General features: G+C 37.3%; 1 protein-coding gene across 4 annotated transcripts in view; it reads right to left on the bottom strand.

Annotated features, from left to right (window-relative positions):
• The window catches only part of mink1 (misshapen-like kinase 1), a 232,261-nt gene that overhangs the window by 117,367 nt on the left and 87,394 nt on the right, over nt 1–27,500 (bottom strand). For all 4 annotated transcript variants that reach the window (XM_039747227.1, XM_039747228.1, XM_039747229.1 and 1 more), the window contains exons 5-11: nt 20,485–20,575; nt 14,564–14,694; nt 9,246–9,300; nt 9,073–9,151; nt 7,025–7,200; nt 6,866–6,935; nt 3,687–3,897 (exon numbers count right to left, since the gene is read on the bottom strand). In XM_039747227.1, coding sequence (XP_039603161.1) covers nt 3,687–3,897; nt 6,866–6,935; nt 7,025–7,200; nt 9,073–9,151; nt 9,246–9,300; nt 14,564–14,694; nt 20,485–20,575 — 813 coding nt within the window. The remainder of the gene's footprint in view (nt 1–3,686; nt 3,898–6,865; nt 6,936–7,024; nt 7,201–9,072; nt 9,152–9,245; nt 9,301–14,563; nt 14,695–20,484; nt 20,576–27,500) is intronic.

The raw sequence follows: 27,500 nt of genomic DNA, 5'->3' as shown, positions 1-27,500 counted from the left end.
AGAAAAGGAAAGATTTTAAAAATAACGTAACACGATTGTCAATGTGACCATTTGTAAGTAGTGCCTGGAGGATTCAGTGTGTAGAAACTCTAGAGACAGCGTGTGTATTAACTTGTAGATTTTTCTGTGAGTATTTGGTGGCAGTCTGACGAAGTTGCTTCAGAAGACGGCGTTAGCCGCAGAGCTCAGCTCAGAGCGAAATGAGATGAATGGGAGGGGAGATGATGACGTGACTCCCCCACCCGCCTTAACTGTCAATCCCCCACAAACAGTCTATCGGAATTTGCATAAGCACACCCCTTCACCTACAATTTTAACTTAGTTACAAAGTGATCAAAACCTCGTTTATATTCTGCGTCCTCTCATTAAACTTGTATCCCGCATTACCTGTGGGCATGTGAAACGCCAGCGGCAGCCTGTCTATGAACTTAATTTAAAGTTTAGGTTTACACCTTGCTTTCTTTCCGAGGTAGCAGCACTCATGACTATGGTAGTATATGTGACTCGCTAGCTTCTTATTGTTTCGCTGCCTTCTCAATTATATAATGCATGTTTTCTTAAGCACTTTTTGGAGGTCTTCCTGGTTTTCTACACACTGCGTTGAGAGTCAGTTCACGTGATTACGTGGGAGGCGTGATGATGTCACACGAAACTCCGGCCCCACGTCTTTCCAGCTCAACTCTATTACAGTTAATGGAGAAAAATACCTTCCAGTTATGGCCATTAGGCGTAGGATTTCGAAATGAAACCTGCCCAACTTTTGTAAGTAAGCTGTAAGGAATGAGCCTGCCAAATTTCAGCCTTCTACCTACACGGGAAGTTGGAGAATTAGTGATGAGTGAGTGAGTGAGTGAGGGCTTTGCCTTTTATTAGTATAGATATATAGCACCTCAATTACATGGGAGGTGTGATGATGCGAGACGCAAGATGCAACTCTGCCTCACACGGCGACCGAGCTGCCCTCTATGGCCGTATACAGTATACGAAAGTAGGTTCCAGTTATGACCATTACGCGTAGAATTCCGAAATGAAACCTGCCCAACTTTTGTAAGTAAGCTGTTACGAATGAGCCTGTCAAATTTCAGCCTTCTATCTACACGGGAAGTTGGAGAATTAGTAATGAGTGAGTGAGTGAGTGAGTGAGTGAGTGCTTTGCCTTTTATTAGTAGAGATTCAAGCAACCACATGAATGATATCAAATCTGTCTCTGACCCTCTCATGCACTCACACACACATCCATGCATGAAAACACAATTATTTGAAAACACTGTGTCATTTGAACACGATTAGTCAACACTAGACAAGATCAAAACAAAAAACAATCTCTGCGTTATGGTGCGCGGTACTGGGAATGCAGTACAGGTATGACCAAAATTCTGTGTCACGGTATTTTTCAAAATTGATCCGGTTTTACAGTATTCAACGGTATTTTTTTCCCCATGCATGAGTTAACCACAATTTCCACTGCAATTACTGCAATAGACTGGCTAAGAATAACCCATTCCACTGTCATGAGAATTGTACATTGTACAAAAAAATTTTTTAATGTGCACACAAATTTGATGGTTTTCAAGGAAGGGGGCACTAATGAGGTACTAATGAAGAGAAGGAATCACATTGCATGAAAGTTGCAGTCAAAATATAGAACCTTTTGATTCAGCAAATTTTGCAAACAACTTAAACTAAAATTTTGACAACATATTGTCAACCAAAGTCAAAAGTGCTTGTCAAAAGTTGTTTTGCACTGAACATGTCTTAGAAAAGGAATAAATAGTAAATATTTTTTGTAAACCAACTACACTTTCTGTTAATGTTAACAATCTCTGTCCACTGGCATGTTAAAGTGACTTTTTAAACAACTTTACCATCATTAAACTGCATAATATTTAAACTAATAAATAATAACAATAAAAAAATAGTAGTGCAACTTCCAGTAATAATACTATTAATACAAAACTTCAAGCCCAGGTACATTACACAGTATTCACCAAAATAAAATAAAACAAGTGTAACTAGGTGATGACATCTTTACCAACTGAACCGTCATTAAGGCAAATTGCATTAATATGGACCTTGCTTCAAGCTAAGCTATATACATAAATAATAAAACTACAACTTGCATGTATAATGCTATTTGTGGTATAGTGGGTGCAGAGCTTCAAAAAAAAAAAAAAAAAAAAAAAAGGTCAGGTTTTTATGCCCAGTTCGCTGTCTCTGTGGGCGCACGACCACTGGCAGTTGACGAGGTGATTGGGGCAAGTCGCACCTGATCATTCTCAATTGCTTCATCGGCTTACTGCGGCGTGTGAATAAGGCGCTGCGCCCACGGAGACATATTTATGGGCCGGCAGGATAGGGGGAAGGAAAAAAGAAAAGACAGAAAACAAGGAGGTTAAGGATGGGAAAAGGCAGTCATGGGAGATGATTCAGACACCAGGAAGGAGAAGGCAGCATGAGCTGGGGCTCCGTGAGGGAGCGCAGGCTCAGGCGATCTAGGGGCTGGTTCACCCCACTGACTAAGCATATAGAGTGGGGCGAGCTAAATGTAAGACCTCCAGATGGATCTGAGGAGCGACTAAGTGAGCGCGAAGGATGATGGGAGGTGTGATGACCTCAGATGGTCTGGCTGCGCAGTGTGGTGGCAACCAAGACAGGAGTTGGCAGAAAGCAGTTTGTGTTGCAAAGGCTCCGCCCGCAACACCAGTGAAGGGTGAGCTGTGGAGACAGATGGTGGTGTGCTGCGACCGGGCAAGGAGAGAGATTGCATTTTAACCTCTATTTGAATGGATTTATATTTGTAAATTTTATCCCCACGTTTCACTGGTTTTATGGATTTGCTATTTATTTGAGTACTGTATTTTTCTGAACACTGCACAACGGACACTTTTGGTTTTACTTTTGATTGTTTTTAACAAAAGCACTTTCCATCATCCCCTGGTTTCAATGAGATTTCTCAGCTCATCTCAGTCATGACTATCGACGGTGTTGATTCAACAGACTCCCATGTGGGAAGAGGGAGTCTGTAGGGGACCAGCATCATCACACTATTACACAGTAACCAGGTACAGTACATTACACAGTGTTGAAAAACAAATAAAATAAAACAAGTACAACTTGGTGTGCAGTGTTATCCAGTAGTACATAAACAGTTTTCACACATTTGAACATAATGGTTCACATCCGACCTTTTAAAACAACAGACACGGCACCTTTTAGCATTAAAAGTTCTTCTGTGTCATCACGTTCAACTTTATCGTCTGCTACAGCTTTCGTTTCGGGAATGTTCTCTGCCCATTTTCACCGCTTAATACCTCCACTAATGCATGTACTCTGTTGCATGCGTATATAGTGGTGCAGCAGTGAAACAGGTGCCACCTTAAACAGTTTCCTGCTGCGCCACGTTCCGAATGTTGTTTAGGCTATTTAAACCGTTGTTCCCGTATAAGAAAAATCCATAAGAAAAATAAAAAACGGTTTTTGGTATGAACTGGTATACCGCCCAGCACTACTTCTACCTGGATAAACTGTTACTGAGAGTACTGGATCTGGATTCTGCATTCTGCTTTAATCCGAGAATGGTATACATTAAAACAAGATACTAAAACACTCTAAATAGTACAGAAATAATTAAGTATAATCTAGCTTGCCTCTTGTCAAGTGAAGGACAATGCATTTTCATAACTTACTTCCTCCAGCCTGCGACGCTGTTCTTTTTGCTCCTCAATACGTTTTTGCCTGTCATGCAATAATTGTCGCTTATGTTCCTCAGGATCTCTCCTCTGGGCCGCCAGTTGTTGCTGTTGTCTTTTGAGGGCTTCAGAGCGCTCCTTATTTTCTTGCTGGAGCCGCAGAAAGTTTCGCCTTAGTGTGGACTCTCCAGGAACATTAAGGATGGAGCTAAAGTAGAACAGAAAGGGGGTGGAAATCATTGATGTGACTCAAAAAGAAAGAAACAACTGGATCAGAGCCCATCACTTTTAATATTCTTCATTCTTTGTATCTTAAGTTGATATAAAATTGGGGGGAATCTCTCTAAATGTTTTTAAACTGAGGAAATTTTTGAATGATTAAGATCAGATGCATAAAAAAAAATAAATAAATAAAGCTAACCTTTACAAGTATCAAATTACACCGGCTGTTACAGACTGAAATCAAATGTATGTTTTTATTCTAAAATAGTAAGACTAAGAGCAGATTACTTCTCAAAACAGAGTGGTGCAAGATCGAACTCGCGACCTTTTGATTCCCAGACGGCAGCTGATTCTATTGCGCCACGGAGGCAGTCATAATAAACGGGTGTCAATGTTGCATGTTAAGGCGGCTTTTTGTTTCTGCAGTTATATTTTTGAATAAAAGCGCAATTGTTGTGTTAGATTTGTAGCTTCATTACATACAGTAGTACCTACATTATATAGTTTATGCCTACATTTTGTCATCTACTAGCAGAATAAAAAACGTTTCTGTTTTAACAATGTTTTACACTGATTACTGTAGAAACGGAACAGACATGAAATGCGTGTGTTCCAAACAACGATCTATTATTTCCACTTTAAAACTCCACTTCACTCCCAGAAAATCAATCAAGGCATGAGAAGTTTGTGCACGTTCTAAGTAGGTGGGGGGATGAAATAGCCGGCTGCTTGCAGCCTGATTTTTATCAGCACATTCAGATTACAAAAGACACTGATGGAGAGCTGTGAACGATTTTAAGAAGCGATTTAGATGGGACGGATTTATGAGTTTTTTCGTAGGCTCTGGTAATTCTAGTGTTAAGTGAGAAATCTTAAATGTAAAAAAATAATAGACTCCTTCAGGCTAGGGTTCATTTAACCAGAGAGAAGAACAAAGTATGGTCAAGGTCTTTGGATAAGATAACGGTTCAACAAAATCTTTTGAAGTTTCTAATGAGTTTTTCCAACACAATGTGGATCTGTAGTCAGGTTGTCTGTGTCAGTCTGAGAGATGCAAACAATCCTCATATCTGGCCATAAAACTCTTGTTTCTATTCAAACCATGTTGCAATGTGTTAAATTTTAGCATGAGTTTAACTTCGCATTTTTTTCGCTCTTGCTGTGTTCTGAAGTTGCCCATAAGCACTGTGACTTTAAAGTCCCTCTCACAGCGTCCATGGCTGTTGAAGTGGGCCACTACAGGAACATCTGTGTTGCCACGTTTAATGTGGAATCTGTGTAAATTCATTCTCTGGCGGAGTGTTTGTCCAGTTTCTCCCACAGAGTGCAGTGTCAGGACATTTCATGTAAAGAATTAGGTAGACCACATTAGATGATCTGCAGGAAAATGATCCCTTTATGTGATGTTCTAGTCGGCAGTGTGGTATAACTATACACAACACAATATATAAATTCTTGGAATCCACTTTTGCTCCGAAAAACCAGACAAGTAGCATCAGTACACTTCATGTAGATAATGACACTTTCTGAGCCAAATAAATAAATAAATCTTCTTTGTAAATCTTTGTGTGATTTTTAGCATTTTACATTGTCTTCTACCTCATTTTTAAACATTCATAATAAAACAAGTGCACTGTGAAATTCCAAAAGACATTTGAAATTCTGCTGTATACATACGATCATGTGTATGTTGTATTAAGTATAAACACATGCCTAGTTCACAATCATAGAACATATGCCTACTTAGAAGAAAAGTCAGACTATAATAAACAACAGAAATTAGCAAACAACTGAGGCAAAAAATATGGATATAAAATATAGTGAAGGACGGTCGGCGTCCTTAAGAGGGAAGCACAGGGGGAAACAGAGATTATATAGGGCTTCATCTACCCTAGGATGCTAGATGGCAGCAAGCCTAGGCACAGTTTCGCACATGGGTGCCCAAAAGGCATGACAGGTATTGTAGTCCTGGGGGACAGCCCTGCTGAGTCCCTATATCATGTGGTTTCTGCATCACTCAGAACTACTGACAGACCATGTGTGTGGAAGATCGGGAGAACTTCTGGAGCGGGTTAAATAAAAAAGGACTGTCTACCTAGCATCATGGAGCCAGAAATAGGAAGAAGAGGGCCAAAGTTTGCTGTTGGAGGAGTGCAGGTGGACAGAGAGAAAGAGAGAGAAAAAGAAGAAATGAAAGAAGAGAAACGTGCTGTATTGTGCTTGCTGTGTAGGGAACAAAAGAAAAGTGTTTCCCCCTTGTAAATAAAACTTGTGTGTTGTGCTGAACTTGTGTCTGTCTGCGTCATATTTGTGGAGCTGGTGTGCCCCCTGGTGGCCACAATATTTAATAAAGTCTCTTGCATTAAACATGACACAGGTGGGTCTCAGGTTACAGCAATTCCGCAGATACAAAAGTGTACATACAACCCCAAATATTTTCTTTGCAAATGAATTTCAATCATTTTCATGTAGCGACTTGCATTTATTTTCCTGCAAATTTTTTCTGATATGATTAAAAATTTATTACTCTCATCACTAACACCAAGGAATGGTATTGCACACTACTATGGACCTTGTCTCTATTTTCAAAAATTGTGGCTTTCATGTATATGAGCTGACAAATGTAAAGGGAAGCACACACATGTGCACAATAATCTCATCACAGATAAGCAGGTCAAATCATCAGCTGGCTGTTTTAAATTGCTTGTAATTCCCAGCGTTCTACGTACATGTCTCAGCTGTGCCGTCTAAGGATGTACAACTGCTGGGAGGGGAAGGTGACATTCTTAGTGATCCCATTAGCCAACACAGCTTGTCAGTGCTGAGGGGTTAATACACAGTTTGTAGTGGCTTTACATGTCAGTATGTGTAGTCATCTAGATCTGATATACAACCATAGAAATATGCGCACAAGTGAGATAAGAAAACAATCATAAAGGCAAAAATGTTGATACCTGGGTTCACCTTCTTCTCCATGGCTGTCTTCTTCCTCCTCACTACCACTATACTCATACTCTGTTTCCTCTGTGTGTGAAAGAAGCATTGCTAGTGTTAATCAACAGCAGTTCAAGCATAAATTGGATAGTTCTGTTTAGACAGTTACAGGTATTCACCTTTTTCTCCTCTTTTCTTGCGGGTTCGATCAATATGATCTTTTAGCTGGATCCGGACCTGCCGTTCAGTGGGCTGATCTCGAATAAAAGGATGCTTCAGCAATTGATCAGTAGAAGGTCGACTTGTATAGGTTTTGATCAGACAGCTTTCAATAAAGTCAATGAACTTCTTGGACCTATGGACATATTTGTAGGAAATACTCTTTATACCAAAATGTGCTAAAGCACTGCTTGCCTGAGGAAATTATTTACATTTAAAAATGAAATGCTTCAATTTTGCATGCTACAGCTTATATGGGATCTACTGTAAAGATGGGAACATAAGACCATACAAAGATACTGTGAAATTTCAGCAATAACTAACTTTGCTAGGCTGTAAATGAGCCTTGGCATACTAAATGCACACTTCTTTAGTTATACAGCGCTTTTCTCACTACTCAAAGCACTCTCCACACAGGGACTTGTAGATATTTCAACACTTTTGTGAGCCCTAATACAAACTACATGTTTCTTGCATTTTTGGTTATAATTAAGTTTCTTCCTCAGGCCAACATGGATGCAAAGAAATCAAATACCGTTTTATATTTGTATTTATGAGTTCAATACACAATCAAAGATTTGTTCTCAGTTAGCTATTGTGCACCAGTCAAAAGAAGGGGTGCAAAATTCCACCATGGCAGATGTCTCTTTAAAATAACCCAAGGCCTCGGTTGCCTTTGACATTACTGGTACTGAAAAATTTTGCAATAATGGTCCAAGCCACAGTGCAGAATTAAAATGCAACATGAGATAGAAGACACTACAGAAATCTGTCATTGGTCAGCAAAATCCATTCTTTATAAACAACTACACAGGAACAAGTCTTTTTAAATCTTGGGTGCCCTGAATAGAGACTCCTGAAATATAACTCCAAAACATCCAGTGGTCCTTGAAGGTCTTGAACTAGTAAAATTGGACTAGGGGAATTTTTTAGAACTGGGTACTATTCTTGGATAAAATCACTATGACTCAGAAAATAAGAATGGAAAAATTGTGATTCTCCAAGAAATTTTCAGTGTAGAAAATATTGTGTGCAAAATTTATTTATGGTGATGAGTGTACAGCTTGGATTATATTATTAACTACAGTACAAATGTTTTGTTGTCATATGGCCCACACAATTCAGTCAATTACCACACTGATTTGCTTTGGCATTTATGGCAATCTGGAAAAAGAAGCAATGAATGTGGATGAACAATGTACTTTGCATGAGTATCAAAGGCAGCTCTGTGAAACTGAAGATTCTAAAAGATGCCACACACAATCTGTTTTCAGACCTGACCCTTTGTGATCATCACCTGTTCCCCAATTTGAAAGGCTACCTCTGTGTAACATGTAATGTCAGGGTAAAGATATTAATCTACTAAGAGGCGGTTGTACAAGTATGACAAATTGTTTGACTGGAGTGACATAGGAAATGTTTTGGATCATTAACAAGTGTATTAGTGTTCACTGGGATTATTTTAATCACTCCTCATAAAAATGTTTAACAAAACACCTAGCAGATATAAAATTAGGGTTTTGTGCCATTTCATATTCACCTGCTAATACAAAGGCACTCGATGCCGTCACTTGATATCAGAAGTATTACAAAATTTTTAACTCACTTATCCTGCATAATTTGGTTCTGACAGGTGACAAACTCCTGCAAAATCTGTTTACTGTGGAAACACTCTCCTTTTCTAGTATTTTTGGGAGGTTTATAATAGGTATTGCTTTAAATACAAACCAAATACATGTGCAAATATTGCTTTGCACACATTGTTGGGTACATATGACTTTCCTGAGAAGTTAATAACCAAGTATAAAATATATGCTTTTGCTGTTCAAAAAATGACATCTCTTTTACAAGCTGTGCCATAAACTGACTGTACTTAAAAACGGCTGCATGAGATGAGAAAGAAAGCACTAACAACTAAACTTATACAACTATTGTGACCTTTCACTTTAAACAACAAGAAATCACACAACACACACAAATCAATAAGGTGAACACATGGCTGTCTCACCATTTCTTTGACTTCAGTCTAGGAGGAGGGTTTCGAGGAATAAGAAAAAGAGCCCTCATTGGATGCATGTCACATAGAGCTGTATAGTAAGGAAAAACAATTAAAAAATGACTCAATTAATGAAACAGCACTAAAAAAATGTATTATCTATATATAGGCAGACAGATACTCACGAGGAGCTCCCTCAGCCATTTCAATAGCAGTGATTCCCAATGACCAAATATCACTCTGCAAAGAAGCAAAAAAAAAATGTAAACACACCACATAATTAAAATTAAAAGCAAGACATGTGATTTTAAAAGTAATCAATAACTGTTTTCCTGGTGATTCACATCTTTCTCATTTAAAATGGCCAACTCTAGGGGCCTCATGTATAAATGGTGCAAACGCACAAAAATGTTGCATAAGCCGGTTCCACGCTCAAAATTGCGATGTATAAAACCTAAATTTGGCATAAAGCCTCTCACATTTTCATGCTAGCTAAAACCCTGGCGTACGCAAGTACTCCGCTTGGTTTTGCAAACTGGCGGCACCAAGCATCAAAGCAGTGCTTTTGTTCCAGTGTGGTTTCCCTATCTTTTTAGATGCACATCCCTGACGCGGCTTTATAAATACACTGAAATTAACCGCATATTGTTTATTAGTTTAAGGCATCTGATTGTAATTAACCTGTAATAATATAATGGCCCACGGAATGGTGAAACTATTCCAAATACCATAGCTGCTTTAGTGTTGTTACTCTCATTGCACCTTCTTTCAGCTGCTCCCGTTAGGGGTTGCCACAGCAGATCATCTTTCTCCATATTACTCTCACTACACCACTCGGAGTATTTATATCACTGTATCTGAGTGTGGAATCACAGCTCTACAGCAGCTGATTGGAAAGAGAATTATCATTATACAGCATCAAGCACACGCTGCCTCAGCCATGCTGTCTATTGAACTGCTCTCACACGGCAAACGCTTCTGAGCCTTTCCTGTAGGGACACTGCAGTTCAGAAACAGTTTTATCCCAAGAACTGTAAACGCACTCAATCAGTCCATCAAGTGCTCCTTGTAGAACGCTTTGTACTTATAAGTACAATTACCTCACTGTAAATTTGCGATACAGTTTTAATATTGCACAACCTGAGCCACTTTATAAATCGTATATTTACAGTACATATGATGGCAATATTTTTAAGATGAAATGCAGCAAAATATGTTTGTTACATTATATAGATAAAATGTTAACATCATTAAAATAATCTATATTGTTAACAATTAAACATGTGAGGACACGGTGGAGCAGTGCTAGCTAGTTCAGGGATTGTTCCTGCCTCGCGCTGTATTCTTGCTGGGGCTGGCACGACACTTGAAGGATAGATGGATGGAATAATTAAACATGTACTATGAAGATATTTCAATGTTCCTTAAAAGTTTTGAAGAATCGGTGTTCTAAGCTTACAGATGGCTTAACATCTATTAAGGAGCTGATTGTGTGGCGATTGGTTACTTGGAGAAACAAAAGGAAGTACAGCAATTGGAGGTTAGTATGTTTGAAAGAGACCCTACTGCTGCAATAAATTATTTCATCAAAGGTCACACACAGCGCAGCAAGCATCTTGCAGGAGGCAGGAAAAATCTCTGGACAGGGTGCCAGCTCATCACTATCACTGCGCCACCGTGTTCCCATGTTTATAACATGCTTTAACTTCTATCATCATGAAAATTATATCAAGGATACATCTCAGTATTTTAATTATTTAGAGAGCTGTAATATCACGAATGTAATGGCTTCTGTGTCCAGTCAGAGGAAGAGAAAGCCCATTTAAGAAGCACGCAGTGATTCACACACATAGAAGATATACAAAACAAAGCATTTAATGTGCTACTTTAGTTACGATGGGATTTGATAAACTAGAAAATTAAACAATTTAAAGATGAAGTTTACAATGTTCTACTTTAATGACAAAATAAACTGTGTGATTAAAGTGGTAATTTCGAGATTAAAGTTGACATTTCAAGCTTTTTGTCACTGTGCCCCTATTTTTTTTCTTTTTTCTGTATCCTAATAAGCTTTAATATGACACTGAGACGGTGGGCTACAGCTAGCCTTTTTACGGCGACTTTGATATCTGACAACTTCTTCTTAATTTCGGGCATTGTGCAGCTTTGTGAACTTGAGCTTTCGAGTTTCTCTGACACTATGTCACTTGATCAACTTCCTTTTGTTGTTTATACCAACAAATAGTATGTTTTTCCTTGCCTCCACTTGGTATTCGCTGAAATTCTTCTATTTCATCCCATGCTTTTGCCATTGCCTTTTCATAGAACGTTGAGCTTAAGAGCTATTTATATTGATTTGCATATTCAAAGAGGCGTAATCCTGGGAGGAGTTTGGGTGGGGTAGCAGGCGTGTGCACATGCATTACTTTTCGCGCAGACCAGGATTTATGGAGAGGAAGAACATAGAAGTTGGTGAACGCACAGATTTATGTATCTGGACTTTTTGGCGGTACACACATTTCCACTTTTGTCCTTACACCATATTTTAGTGTGAATTCTACGCACACTGTTATGCATGAGGCCCCAGATGACTTGGAACGAGTTAAATGAAAGTTAATATCATATCTCATATTGAAATGTGCTACCCTAATGACAAGCAAAAGTTTGTATTACTGAATATCGCTAGTCACCTCAACCCAAGCTCCCACTTCCTGCCATATGAGAGGGAAAAATTAAATATGTGCATAAAAAACAGCACACTCACAAAACCAGAGATGACAACTTGAGTGGAGGAACTAGCAGACAAGGGTACAAATGAAAGCAGATGATCAAGCCCATAAGAGAAAAAAGGTAGTTCCTGAAGAGAGCACATTGTGAAGGAGAAAAACTCATTGGGTAGCAAGGATAATGTAAACTACAAATCTATTAGATACAGTGCATCCGGAAAGTTTTCACAGCGCATCACTTTTTCCACATTTTGTTATGTTACAGCCTTATTCCAAAATGGATTAAATTCATTTTTTTCCCTCAGAATTCTACACATAACACCCCATAATCACAACGTGAAAAAAGTTTGAGATTTTTGCAAATTTATTAAAAATAAAAAAATTGAGAAAGTACATGTACATAAGTATTCACAGCCTATGCCATGAAGCTCAAAATTGAGCTCAGGTGCATCCTCTGTTTCCCCTGATCTCATCCTTGAGATGTTTCGACAGCTTAATTGGAGTCCACCTGTGGCAAATTCAGTTGATTGGACATGATTTGGAAAGGCACACATCTGTCTATATAAGGTCCCACAGTTGACAGTTCATTTCAGAGCACAAACCAAGCATCAAGTCAAAGGAATTGTATGTAGACCTTAAAAAAGGCAAAAATCTGGGGAAGGTTACAGAAAAATTTCTGCTTTTTTGAAGGTCACAATGAGCACAGTGGCCTCCATCATCCACAAGTGGAAGAAGTTCAAAACCACCAGGACTCTTCCTAGAGCTGGCCGGCCATCTAAACTGAGCAATCTGGGGAGAAGGGCCTTAGTCAGAGAAGTGACCAAGAACCAGATGGTCACTCTGTCAGAGCTCCAGAGGTCCCCTGTGGAGAGAAGAACCTTCCAGAAGGACAATCATCTCTGCAGCAATCCACCAATCAGGCCTGTATGGTAGAGTGGCCAGACGGAAGCCACTCCTTAGTAAAAGGCACATGGCAGTCCGCCTGGAGTTTGCCAAAAGGCACCTGAAGGACTCTCAGACCATGATAAACAAAATTCTCTGGTCTGATGAGACAAAGATTGAACACTTTGGTGTGAATGCCAGACGTCACATTTGGAGGAAACCAGGCCAATACCATCCCTACAGTGAAGCATGGTGGTGGCAGCATCATGCTGTGGGGATGTTTTTCAGCGTCAGGAACTGGGAGAATAGTCAGGATAGAGGGAAAGACGACTGCAGCAATGTACAGAGACATCCTGGATGAAAACCTGCTCCGGAGCGCTCTTGACCTCAGACTGGGGTGACGGTTCATCTTTCAGCAGGACAACGACCCTAAGCACACAACCAAGATATCAAAGGAGTGGCAACTCTGTGAATGCCCTTGAGTGGCCCAGCCAGAGCCCAGACTTGAATCTGATTGAACATCTCTGGAGAGATCTTAAAATGGCTGTGCACCGACGCTTCCCATCCAACCTGATGGAGCTTGAGAGGTGCTGCAAATAGGAATGGGCGAAACTGGCCAAAGATAGGTGTGCCAAGCTTGTGGCATCTTATTCAAAAAGACTTGAGGCTGTAATTGCTACCAAAGGTGCATCAACAAAATATTGAGCAAAGGCTGCAGATACTTATGTACATGTGATTTCTCAGTTTTTTATTTTTAATAAATTTGCAAAAACCTCAAGTAAACTTTTTTCACGTTGTCATTATGGGGTGTTGTGTGTGGAATTCTGAGGAAAAAAATGAATTTAATCCATTTTGGAATAAGGCTGTAACATAACAAAATGTAGAAAAAGTGATGCGCTGTGAATACTTTCCGGATGCACTGTACATTTACTGCAGGTAAGATGAAGAAAAAATGCCCTAAAAAGAATTAGCTTTAGAAACATAAGGTAAAGTTGTTGTTTTTTCTTTTAAAATAAAAAAAAAAAAACACAAAAAAAAGTTTAATAAATCTGTTCCCATTCTAAGGCAAGAAAGATCACAAAAGCAGAAACTCCAGATCGAGTTTGATTCTGATAATTTCAAACATGAAGTACATTTCATTAACCTCCTGCTGCCTGTTCCTTCTAAAAATGTCTTCTGGCACAAAAAGGAACAATCTACCAGAAGGCAGATTAATGCAGGCATGCTTACATACACGGTACCACATTTCCAAATTCTAAATAGTTCAAAGCTGGTAGTTGACTGATTAAATTACAACATTTCAGTTGTAATTACATTATTGACTAAATTGATTTTGCTTACTCTTCATGAACTACTAATACTTACCTATTTCTTTGAATAGCATGTAAAAGAACTACTTTAAAAGAATGTTGCATTTCTGTATATAAACTAGAAACAAATTAAAAGTAAAGCACATACAAAATAAAATCAAAAACAAACACTGATGTACACTGCATACATAGTGTAAATTAAGTTTAACAGTAGAAATGCAAAAATAAATTAAATGAAACAAATGTAATACTGTGTAAGTATGGCCCTCACTTTAAAGGGCACTTTTATGGAGTAAAACATCAAAATCAGACTTTTACATGGGAGTTTGGGAGAGATGTGGGATATTAACTGTGGACTTGCTTTCATTTTCAGTTTTAATGGCATTATGGTACACACATCTGCAATGCTTGACTTGGAAGTATTCTTAAATTGTCCCAGTATTTTAATATGCGACTTACAATGGCTAAAACAATTTTATCTAAAAACTTTAAATTTTATTTCAATAATCATTCCATTGTAAACTTTCCTGTGAGATTAGGCTTTTGTTCAGAGGATGACAAGATCACAATGCTTTCTGAACTCACCCTATAGTCATAAGTAGAATCTGGATTCTCATCACAAGCAATTACTTCAGGAGCCATCCAGTATGGCGTGCCAATGAATGTGTTTCTACGTCCTACCGTCCTGTCCAGCTGTGCACTCACTCCAAAGTCAACTGACAAGATATCGGGAAGAAAAATACTGTTAACATAGTCACAGATTAAAAAGCAAAGGTCCTACTTACACATAACTTTAAAATGCTGCCTACACTTTAAAACACTGGCAAACATAAACAAAGAGATCAATACTGCATGAATTTCTAAGATTACAAGAGACCACGATCAGTTATTCAAATGCACATATTGTTCGAAAGTATTGCTAGAATAAAGTGTGCTGATTTCAAAAACATTTACCTTTATTTAAGAGATTCATACTCATGACCCATTTAATATTATTTTGAAACAGTTTCATTTTAATAGAAATAAATTTATCTTCATGAAAAAGTAAATTCTTTTAAAGAACTATCTTTTGTTGATAACTGTCGAACTTCACACCAACCTTAACAAAGCCATTGAGATTGGGAAAAGATTTACACAAACTTTCTGAAGGAAAGATTACATCAAGGGACCACTTTATTAGGAAAATCTGATCATTTCGACATTAGAAAATGTACACATATTGTAACATTTAGGCGTGTTTGGGGATTTACTGTTTTCAAAATTGTAGCAGTTTTATTTACTTAAAGACAAAAATATCACATTTTTATTTTTATAACAAGATTTAGCCAAAAGTAGCAGTAATAATGGAACGTAATAAAATTTATTACCAAGTAAATAAAATACATGTTTAATAGCATTTTATCATGTAGTTAAAAACTACACCCATATAGACTTGTGGTGGCTAAAATCTACCTCATAAAAAGGCATGGTCAAATTTTTTTTTTTTTTTATGTTGGATGAGGATTATGCTGGATGAGGATTATGCATGTTTATCATCTGTAAACTATTTACACTAGATTTACTTAAGAATCCAATAATCACAAAGCGAGTCAAACAAGCTAAGAAAAGTAAATGCAGCATATACTCGATAACCCCATTCGTGGATAAATCAACCATTAAATTTAACAAAATACCATGAAAAATTCAAAATCATCCCCTGGGGGAGAAACTGTCATGTGTTAATGTGTTACCTTGTAAACTTATAAAGAAAAAAAAATACTGTATTACTTCACAAAAATTATTGCCTATTTAAGATGGTGCCTACTAGTGTGCAGCATTGTGTGTATACACATGCTCCCGCCACTTGTTGACATCTACCAAGCAAGAAATAAAAACGGTAGGAGTGATTATTGCAGCAGCACTTAGTATAAAACAAGAATAAAAACGGCACATCAGTCATTGCAGGGCACAGTATCAAAACCAAGCAGAAAAGAGCGTGTTGTGTACAAGCAACTAATCTCTGGCATAAAATTGCCATTTTCCACATAGTGTTAAACCCCATTTGTATTCGCTAACTGATTTGACTCAGCCTCAACTTCATCAGCCATCATTTTACATGTAGTATGAGAAAGGTTGCTTTGCTCGATTAAGTCTTTTGATTGGGCTGTCATACGAATGAATTTGTCAGTTGGCTGCATTGCAGTGTGGGCAGTCTCAAACTGAATTTTCTGATGTCATCATAAAATTTAATTGCGCTTTATTCACAGTATATTATATATTCATTATTGCTTCTGTCATGTCAAAACCTGAATATCATATAGCATCTAAATGACCGATCAGAAAAGCATCTTAGCAACTACATAAACTAAATACCTCTAATTCTCTCTGTAAAATGGATAAAGCATGTTGTCTGCACTTCAAACATCCGAGTGTATAGCAAGAGACAGGAACGGAGCTCTTTTCTTTGTTGACATTTTGAGGAGCCCGTATTCATGGGTTTCTTTTGTAAGGGTAAGTATGTGTTGTTGCCATGTTCAGATATATTATGAGCACCCATGTCATGGCATGTCAAGCAGACTGAATATTATCATACAGTTTGAGCACATCTATACGACTGGTGACTATTGTGCAATGCGAGTAGTCACTTGACTGTGATTTCCAAAAATCAAAGTGAATGCTCAGATAACAGAACCTTAGTCAACAGGTAAAACAGTCGATTACAGATTATGAAAATGAATACTTATTTTATTAAACTGAATTCTAAGACTGGTCATAATGGTTAAAACCATTAAGAAAGTATATTTAAGCCTCAGGAATAATCTTTAGAGTCAAATTGTACAATATGGTTTTTGAAAGTTTAAATAAAGTATGGTATATATTCTTTATTTTTTCGTATTGCTCTAGTTGCCAATTAAAACTTGTCTAAAAAGGTTGATTTGGGAGTATGGTCCACGCTAAACCTAATGGTACCTGACATTTAAAATTTTTTTTTTTTTTTTTTTTAAAACACAATTTGTCTTTTAATTTAGTTTTGAATATAATTTTCCTAGTCTTACAAAAGACTAAAGCCAGTTTTATTCCCTTTCTGCTAGTCATCATGTACTTCTCTCATTTGAAATGATTAGAACACACTAAGATTAATAATAATAAAAAATAAATAAAAAAAAACATCTTTTATTTAATTCAGCACTGCTAGCATTAGGTCCATGGTTGCGGTTAAGTCTACCATTCATCTGTATTAAAACGATTAAAATGGAGTTTATTTTATTTTACTTTATGCCTGAGGTATTTCACTTTTTTATTCATGTTAAAAGACACTTGAGGGAAATATTTACTTTCCTGTTTGTTTTCAGTACACAGTCCCTCGTCGCCTCGCTAACAGGCTTATTACATTGCCTTTTACTTAAAAGATAAGATTAGTATGTTTCAAGTCAAAGTTGTTTCTTCACAAATATTGTATATTTGCATTTACCACACAACATTATGTTCTAAAGCTAAGTGCTTTCCATAAATAAAAAAATAAATAAATAAAAATAAAAAATCTTGCCTGCTTTGATGCTTTACAATGTAGGGAAAACTTTTCAATTAAATTTTCAAGCCAAGACAGATTTCATGCTGCACCAGATATACTAATTAAGTTATCCAACATTACACCAAATTTTCAGAGGATACTACAATATAAGAGGCACCTGCATTCTTCTCTTTAATCTTTATGCTTTGTTTTTTCCTAATTTTTTTTTTATATAGACAATATATATCAGCATTTGTTTTTAAGTTTTGCTTGATATATTGTTTGTTAGTAATGAAAGTATGTGTGTTACCTATTTACATTATTGTTTAATTTTATAATAATTTTGTTTTTATGATTGTTAACTTTTGTTTTCCACTCATTTGTTTTGCAACACTGAATAAGTTCTGTGTCACTAAAATTTGTTTTATTTAATTTCTTATTAAAATTAGTCAGGTTATCTTTGGAAAATCTTATTATGGTTTTGTGACAAAATAAATTTAGGAACCAGTGGTCTATACAAATAGGTGAGGACATAGTCTTTTGCATCATTTCAGTTTACTCTTCTGTTCCTCAGTAGGGTATTTCCTTATGAAAAGTTTGGAATACTGAAAACATCTATAAATGCAATATTATCTTTTTACATATTGTTTGATTTGTCCGAGTTAGGTCCGAGGTAACTATCTTACATCAACACATTTTACTCACTGCAATTTAGGCTGTTTTTTGCGTTTTCTGTGTTGATCATTTCTGGTTGAACACTATTTCTGGCATAAAGAACCATGCCTTCATTACCTCCTACCTACGTCATGTGGCCTTAAAAATGTATAGTCACAAAAAATAGTCATCATTTTGAATAAATGATCACTTTATAATTCCTACAGTGTCTCAATCCCAAACAGTTGCTTTCACCTAATTTGTTTGTTTGTAATGGACATTGAATATACTGTAGCAGACAGTTTAACTCTTGAATTTTACTTTCAATAGTATGGCTAAATTTTCACATGCCATCTTTTCTTCAGTTCATGCATTCTAGATCAAAGTAACTAATATATATTGCACCCATTCCCTTCAAGATAAAATTCAACTCCTCAGTAGCAAAACTTCCCTGGTAGAAGGATATCTTGGAGATGAATAAATAAATTCACTACACAGAATGCCTTCACCCATATACCTTTCATTACAGCAGCTGCTGGATTATGCGAATTTCCCCTTGGGATTAATAAAGTATCTATCTATCTATCTAGACTATTTGTGAGATGCACCCATTTCTCTTCAATCCTAACAAATATAGATAAAAGTAAGTAATTTATCTTTGGCCTTGAATTTGATTGGGGATCCACCTCAATCCCCCTTTTTCCCCTAATGCCCCCCCAAACATAGGTGTCTATTACTGTATAGCGTTATTCACACAACAGTAACAACGGGAGGGACAAGGGAAATAAAGTGGTATCTTGGATGGTGGTGTTGGTCTAGTGCTATGTACTCAATACCACTTTAAAAGCCTCCTTCTAAGCTCTTCTGTTGTTTTTTCTGTCTTTTGAATTTTGTCTTTATATTTAGATAGCATTTTGTCTTAAGTCCAGTCATATGAATTCAGGATTTGCAATCTTTTGGCATTTTTTTCCCCTAAACAGAATGGTGGACTTGAATAAAAAAGATTTTTTTTAAATCCAGAAGGCCATACTACTTGTACTTTCAACTTGATACACTTCCTAACAAAGACACACAGAGATACGCTTGACAGAAAATTCTCACCTAGCACTATCACTGATGTAGCAATTCTGGCTAGAAGGCTTTACTGAGAAGAAAACTGAAGGCACATTAGACTAAAAGTTTATTTGCAAACACTCAAAGGTTGCTTGACAAGGTATATAAATTATAATCAAATTAATTCAAATATGAATTTTATCTACTAGAGCTCCAACTGCACAAACAAGTGGCAAACCTTCTCTTTCTTTAATGTGAAAAACCTAAAACTACGGTAGGCTGTTTTTTATCACAATTACTGCATATATTGCAGAACTTATGGAACAACTCTTCAACAACTCTTTGACATATTTTAGAAAACAAGTGGTCAACCTCCTGAATGATGTGTCACAGTTTAACTTAATGTTGCTGCTGTTTATGTGCCAACATTTCTTTGTCCTCCTTTCATTAATGAGCCTAAGTGTGATTTGCCATAATCTAAATTGCATTGTGTTTACTCATGGAAGGGATTTCAAGAACTGCAGCACTCTGCAGGCCTCTTGATCTGTAAATTTCAGAAGATTGTGATTTTTTTGTATAAGCCCTAGTAATGTCACTACAGTTTTCACATGTACATTCTGACTAGGAGCAGTCTTGAAAGACATATACTTGATTGCATCAGTATCTGGCTACAGGCTTGAGAAACATACGTTCATTCTAATTTTGATATTCTTTCCTATAATTTCTACTTTTAGTGGTTACCTTAGTTGGAAATAGTTGCAATTATTACTTTTTTGGATAAGCAGTATTTTTTCTTGTTTGCTTTTCTGAGGTAGAAAAATTGCAGCCATTTCTCAGCAAGTACTTAAATACTATAGATTTCCGATAGTACCAAAAAAATGACAGCAATGTTTTTATCCTTACAGATAGTAAATAATCACAGCAGTCATTCTTGCTGTGAGGTGGTCCCAAACTTATTTAAATATGTTTGCAGAAACTACTAAATATCTATCTTCAAAAAACAAACCAGTTTACATACCAAAAATACAAACAAGTCCTAGAAGCATACAGTCCAGATCAATAATTTTTAATGATACAACTTCAAGGAGAAATGCAAAGGTAGATTACATAAAGCCATTGTCATTAATGCTTTAAAAAGTTACATTTTGACATAGCTTACCTTTTGGAGACTACAAGAATAAAATAAACCAAGTGGGGATTTCATAAGAACAAGCTCTGGGAAAAATGGTGTGATGGCAAATGAGGGGAATTTAATGGAATTAAATAAATTAAAAAAAAAAAAAAAAAATCAAGAAAGCAATTAACATACCAAGTTTGACCTCTGCATTCTCAGTCAGTAGCACATTTTGCCCTTTGATATCTCTGTGAATTACTTTGTGGGTGTGGAGGTGTGAAAGACCCTAAAACAAAGAGATATTAGTATCAGAAAATAAAGGATTTCTCATTATTTCTGCAAGATATGTTTATTTCCAAAATATTAATGTCAAACATGCAATAAAGCAGATCTAGGTATTACTTTTTTGGAGTAAAAAAAAAGAGAAAAGTAAATGAATGAAGTGTATGTGCTTCCACTTCCATACTGACATACAACTTTCAAAAACTTAGATAAAATTTCGTAATATTTAAAATACTGTGTATGTATATATATATATATATATATATATATATATATATATATATATATATATATATATATATATATATATGAATGAATGAATGAATGAACTCCAAAGAGCGCTGAGACTTTTGATCACGTGAACGAGTCTGCAAAAAATGGGGTCTCCTGCCCAGCGAAAGTCGAGCAGCGTAGCATACATAGCTGTGCCAGCCTTTGAGACGCTGACTGCGCTTCTGCCTTAACTCAAAGTGAGCACTTTTAATTTTTTTCATCCTCCCCCTGAGCTATAGCCCAGACAAGTGCAAACACGGGACCCCTTTTCTATACACTGCGGCAAACTAATATTAAGGCAATTCGCACTTTCTTTTTGCTTGCATTATATCGATTATGAGGTCGTCAGTTCGGATTATGACGACACGCACAGGAGTGGAGGACTGAAAGTGCCATCACAGCCGATTAATGGAAGGGACGTCTCACCAGTCTACACAAGACCCACCGCGACTGTCCCCAAAAGGCGCTCATATCGTCAGCGAAGACATCTCTATATACTATATAAAAGAAAAAAGCAAGTTTCCTTTCTTTACACCTTTTTTTCTTTTATCTCAAACCAAAGCCTTTCTCTCTTAACACTGCAGAGGACACAAAACTAATTTTCTTTAAATGCCGGTAAGGCACATTACCAGAGGCAGAAATTTAGACGTTCACATAGAAAATGTAATTTCTATACCACAGCCGTCGTGTAGCGCCTTTCAAAAGGGATCAACTACCGAGAGATGATCCATATTCATTTTAGCTGCTGTTAGAACTACTTACCCGTTCTGGTACACCATCTTTATAATGTAGGCTACCCGCAACCACTTCAGTAGTGCTCAATGTACCTGTACTTCTTAAAACATTAATGTTTCACTTAGACTATATTTTATTATTTGTCCCTTGCACTCAGTGACCAAAGCTATACACACACATATATACACATATATATATATACACATAAATATACCTGTGTGTATACATATATATATATATACACACACATATATATATATATATATATACACACACATATATATATATATATATACACACATATATATATATATATATATATATATATATATATATATATATATATATATATATATATATATATATATATATATATATATATATATATATATATATATATATATATATATATATATATACATACATACAGTGGTGTGAAAACTATTTGCCCCTTCCTGATTTCTTATTCTTTTGCATGTTTGTCACACAAAATGTTTCTGATCATCAAACACATTTAACCATTAGTCAAATATAACACAAGTAAACACAAAATGCAGTTTTTAAATGATGGTTTTATTATTTAGGGAGAAAAAATCCAAACCTACATGGCCCTGTGTGAAAAGTAATTGCCCCTTGTTAAAAATAACCTAACTGTGGTGTATCACACCTGAGTTCAATTTCCGTAGCCACCCCAGGCCTGATTACTGCCACACCTGTTTCAATCAAGAAATCACTTAAATAGGAGCTGCCTGACACAGAGAAGTAGACCAAAAGCACCTCAAAAGCTAGACATCATGCCAAGATCCAAAGAAATTCAGGAACAAATGAGAACAGAAGTAATTGAGATCTATCAGTCTGGTAAAGGTTATAAAGCCATTTCTAAAGCTTTGGGACTCCAGTGAACCACAGTGAGAGCCATTATCCACAAATGGCAAAAACATGGAACAGTGGTGAACCTTCCCAGGAGTGGCTGGCCGACCAAAATTACCCCAAGAGCGCAGAGGCGACTCATCCAAGAGGTCACAAAGACCCAAGGACAACGTCTAAAGAACTGCAGGCCTCACTTGCCTCAATTAAGGTCAGTGTTCACGACTCCACCATAAGAAAGAGACTGGGCAAAACGGCCTGCATGGCAGATTTCCAAGACGCAAACCACTGTTAAGCAAAAGAACATTAGGGCTCGTCTCAGTTTTGCTAAGAAACATCTCAATGATTGCCAAGACTTTTGGGAAAATACCTTGTGGACTGATGAGACAAAAGTTGAACTTTTGGAAGGCAAATGTCTTGTTACATCTGGCGTAAAAGGAACACAGCATTTCAGAAAAGAACATCATACCAACAGTAAAATATGGTGGTGGTAGTGTGATGGTCTGGGGTTGTTTTGCTGCTTCAGGACCTGGAAGGCTTGCTGTGATAGATGGAACCATGAATTCTACTGTCTACCAAAAATCCTGAAGGAGAATGTCCGCCATCTGTTCGTCAACTCAAGCTGAAGCGATCTTGGGTGCTGCAACAGGACAATGACCCAAAACACACCAGCAAATCCACCTCTGAATGGCTGAAGAAAAACAAAATGAAGACTTTGGAGTGGCCTAGTCAAAGTCCTGACCTGAATCAATTGAGATGCTATGGCATGACCTTAAAAGGCGGTTCATGCTAGAAAACCCTCAAATAAAGCTGAATTACAACAATTCTGCAAAGATGAGTGGGCCAAAATTCCTCCAGAGCGCTGTAAAAGACTCATTGCAAGTTATCATAGCGCTTGATTGCAGTTATTGCTGCTAAGGGTGGCCCAACCAGTTATTAGGTTCAGGGGCAATTACTTTTCACACAGGGCCATGTAGGTTTGGATTTTTTCTCCTAAATAATAAAACCATCATTTAAAAACTGCATTTTGTGTTTACTTGTGTTATATTTGACTAATGGTTAAATGTGTTTGATGATCAGAAACATTTTGTGTGACAAACATGCAAAAGAATAAGAAATCAGGAAGGGGCAAATAGTTTTCACACCACTGTATGTATGTATATATATATATATATATATATATATATATATATATATATATATATATATATATATATATATATATATATATATATATATATATACACACACACACACTCCAAACTGAATGTCAGAATGGGAAAGAAAGGTGATTTAAGCAATTTTGGTGGCATGGTTGTTGGTGCCAGACCGACCGGTCTGAGTATTTCTCAATTTGCTCAGTTACTGGGATTTTCACGCACAACCATTTCTAGGGTTTACAATGAATGGTGTGAAAAGGAAAAACATCCAGTATCACGGCAGTCCTGTGGGCGAAAATGCCTTGTTGATGCTAGAGGTCAGGAGGAGAATGGGCCGACTGATTCAAGCTGATAGAAGAGCAACTTTGACTGAAATAACCACTCGTTACAACCGAGGTATGCAGCAAAGCATTTGTGAAGCCACAACACGCACAACCTTGAGGCGGATGGCCTACAACAGCAGAAGACCCCACCGGGTACCACTCATCTCCACTACAAATAGGAAAAAGAGGCTACAATTTGCACAAGCTCACCAAAATTGGACAGTTGAAAACTGGAAAAATGTTGCCTGGTCTGATGAGTCTCGATTTCTGTTGAGACATTCAAATGGTAGAGTCAGAATTTGGCATAAACGGAATGAGAACATGGATCCATCATGCCTTGTCACCACTGTGCAGGCTGGTGGTGGTGGTGTAATGGTGTGGGGGATGTTTTCTTGGCACACTTTAGGCCCCTTAGTGCCAACTGGGCATCGTTTAAATGCCACGGGCTACCTGAGCATTGTTTCTGACCATGTCCATCCCTTCATGACCACCATGTACCCATCCTCTGATGGCTACTTACAGCAGGATAATGCACTATTTCATAAAGCTCGAATCATTTCAAATTGGTTTCTTGAACATGACAATGAGTTCACTGTACTAAAATGGCCCCCACAGTCACCAGATTTCAACCCAATAGAGCATCTTTGGGATATGATGGAACGGGAGCTTCGTGCCCTGGATGTGCATCCCACAAATCTCCATCAGCTGCAAGATGCTATCCTATCAATATGGGCCAACATTTCTAAAGAATGCTTTCAGCACCTTGTTGAATCAATGCCACATAGAATTAAGGCAGTTCTGAAGTCAAAAGGGGGTTAAACACTGTATTAGTATGGTGTTCCTAATAATCCTTTTAGGGTGTATATATATATATATATATATATATATATATATATATATATATACACACATATATATATATACATACATACATATATATATAATACATACATACATATATATACATACATATATATACACACATATACATACACACACATTTATATAATTGGTGTGTGTGTATATATGATGTCAATATATATATACAGTGGAACCTCGGTTCACGACCAAAAACCTCGCCAAACTTTTGCCTCGGTTCACAACCACACACTAGGTATACGAACAAGCCAGTTTCCCTTGCCTGTCTGAGCTGAGAGAGAGAGAGAGAGAGAGAAAAAGAGAGCGAGAGAGCAAGAGCGAGCGAGCACGTGCCTGCTGGGGAGGGGGAGGAGGAGGAGATTGCTACACGTGTTTGCTGAACAAGCCAGTTTCCCTTGCCTCCTGAGCTGAGAGAGAGAGAGAGAGAGAGAGAGTGAACCATCCCCCCCACCACAGGCAGCCTGAGAGAGAAAGAGAGCTGCCATGCTTTTTCATTTAAGCAAAGCCACTCCTTGTTCATTGTTTTCAATAAGACGTGCACTCTTTTTGTGCTCTACAGTATTTTGTGTGCTTTTGCAGTTAACTATGGCTTCTAAGCAAGTGAAGAGTGGTCAGGAGAAAGTTTTGAAGAAAACTGAAATCGAAGTAAAGAAAGAAATTACAAGAGGTGGAAAAACTGTTTACCAGTTTACTCATTTACCAATCTGAGAACCCTCGTGCTTTCAAGCAGCATAATGTAAACAAAGCCAGACTGCCAGTAATGTGGAGGGTCACAAGAACTTTCTTTTTGGAATGGCTGCATGAGGCTTTCACTCCCACCAGCTAAACCGCTAAAAGCACCAGAAACCCAAGAAATCACCTGAAGGAAAACACTTCATGCCAGAACTCGTCTCATGCAAGGTTAGTTTTCTTGGTGGTTTTTGTATTACGGATTTTTCAAAAGTTTAATTTTTTAGTTCATAATGCGATTTGTTGCAATGTCATTTTTCTCTTTCTTCCTTGTGCTTAAAACTCATTAAAAAAATTGTTTACATGATGGACTTCATCGTGTAATTTGTTGCAATGTTACTATTTTGGTTGCTTGCGAGTTGGTTTTTAAATGCAGTTCGGATTTGTGCAATGTTTTCTGCTGTGCTTAAAACTCATTTTAAAAACATTGTTTACAGCGATCAGGCTTTAAGTTTAATAGCGTGATCTCCTGCAATGTTACTTTTTTGGTTGCTTGTGAGTTGGTTTTTAAATGCAGTTCGGATTTGTGCAATTTTTTTTTGCTGTGCTTAACTCATTTAAAAAAAATGCTGCGCGAGCACGGTCAGCTGACAGGGAAGGGATGGGAGGGGGATAGGGGTGGGTGGAGTTTGTGTGTGTGTGCGAGCGCAACAGAGAGAAAGAGAGCGCGCGTGAGCCAGGCTGCTCCTGTAGCGGAGGTAGGGAGGGAGGGGCTTTGGTGGTGTGTGTGCTACAGAGAGAGAGCGCGAGCCAGTAGCAGCTCGTGTAGCTGATCAGGGAGCCTGGGTGTTTTGTGTCAGTGTTATTCAATGTTTTTACATTAGTTTACTATTACACTATGCATTCTATGGTGTAATTAACTATATTTGTGCTTAATCTTTACATATTTTCATAGTTTGTATGGTCTGGAACAAATTAATTGTATTTACATACAATCCTATGGGGGAAACTGCTTCGGTTCACGACAAACGTTCTGGAACGGATTATGGTCATGAACCGAGGTTCCACTGTGTGTGTGTGTGTGTATATATATATATATATATATATATATATATATATATATATATATATATATATATATATACATATATTTTATTATATATACATACATACATATATATAAATGTACATACATATATATGTGTGTGTATATGTAGATATGTATATAGATATGAAGATATGTATGTGTATATATATATGTATATATACACTCACCTAAAGGATTATTAGGAACACCTGTTCAATTTCCCATTAATGCAATTATCTAATCAACAAATCACATAGCAGTTGCTTCAATGCATTTAGGGGTGTGGTCCTGGTCAAGACAATCTCCTGAACTCCAGACTGAATGTCAGAATGGGAAAGAAAGGAAATTTAAGCAATTTTGAGCATGGCATGGTTGTTGGTGCCAGACGGGCCGGTCTGAGTATTTCACAATTTGCTCAGTTACTGGGATTTTCACGCACAACCATTTCTAGGGTTTACAAAGAATGGTGTGAAAAGGGAAAAACATCCAGTATGCAGCAGTCCTGTGGGCGAAAATGTCTTGTTGATGCTAGTGGTCAGAGAAGAATAGGCCGACTGATTCAAGCTGATAGAAGAGTAACTTTGACTGAAATAACCACTCGTTACAACCGAGGTATGCAGCAAAGCATTTGTGAAGCCACAACACGCACAACCTTGAGGCGGATGGGCTACAACAGCAGAAGACCCCACCGGGTACCACTCATCTCCACTACAAATAGGAAAAAGAGGCTACAATTTGCACAAGCTCACTAAAATTGGACAGTTGAAGACTGGAAAAATTTTTCCTGGTCTGATGTGTCTCGATTTCTGTTGAGACATTCAAATAGTAGAGTCAGAATTTGGCATAAACAGAATGAGAACATGGATCCATCATGCCTTGTTACCACTGTGCAGGCTGGTGGTGGTGGTGTAATGGTGTGGGGGATGTTTTCTTGGC

The sequence above is a fragment of the Polypterus senegalus genome, chromosome 3 (assembly GCF_016835505.1).
Source record: "Polypterus senegalus isolate Bchr_013 chromosome 3, ASM1683550v1, whole genome shotgun sequence".
NCBI lineage: Eukaryota > Metazoa > Chordata > Cladistia > Polypteriformes > Polypteridae > Polypterus > Polypterus senegalus.
Note: the sequence above shows the minus strand (reverse complement) of the source record. Positions and strands in the feature narration are given on the sequence as shown.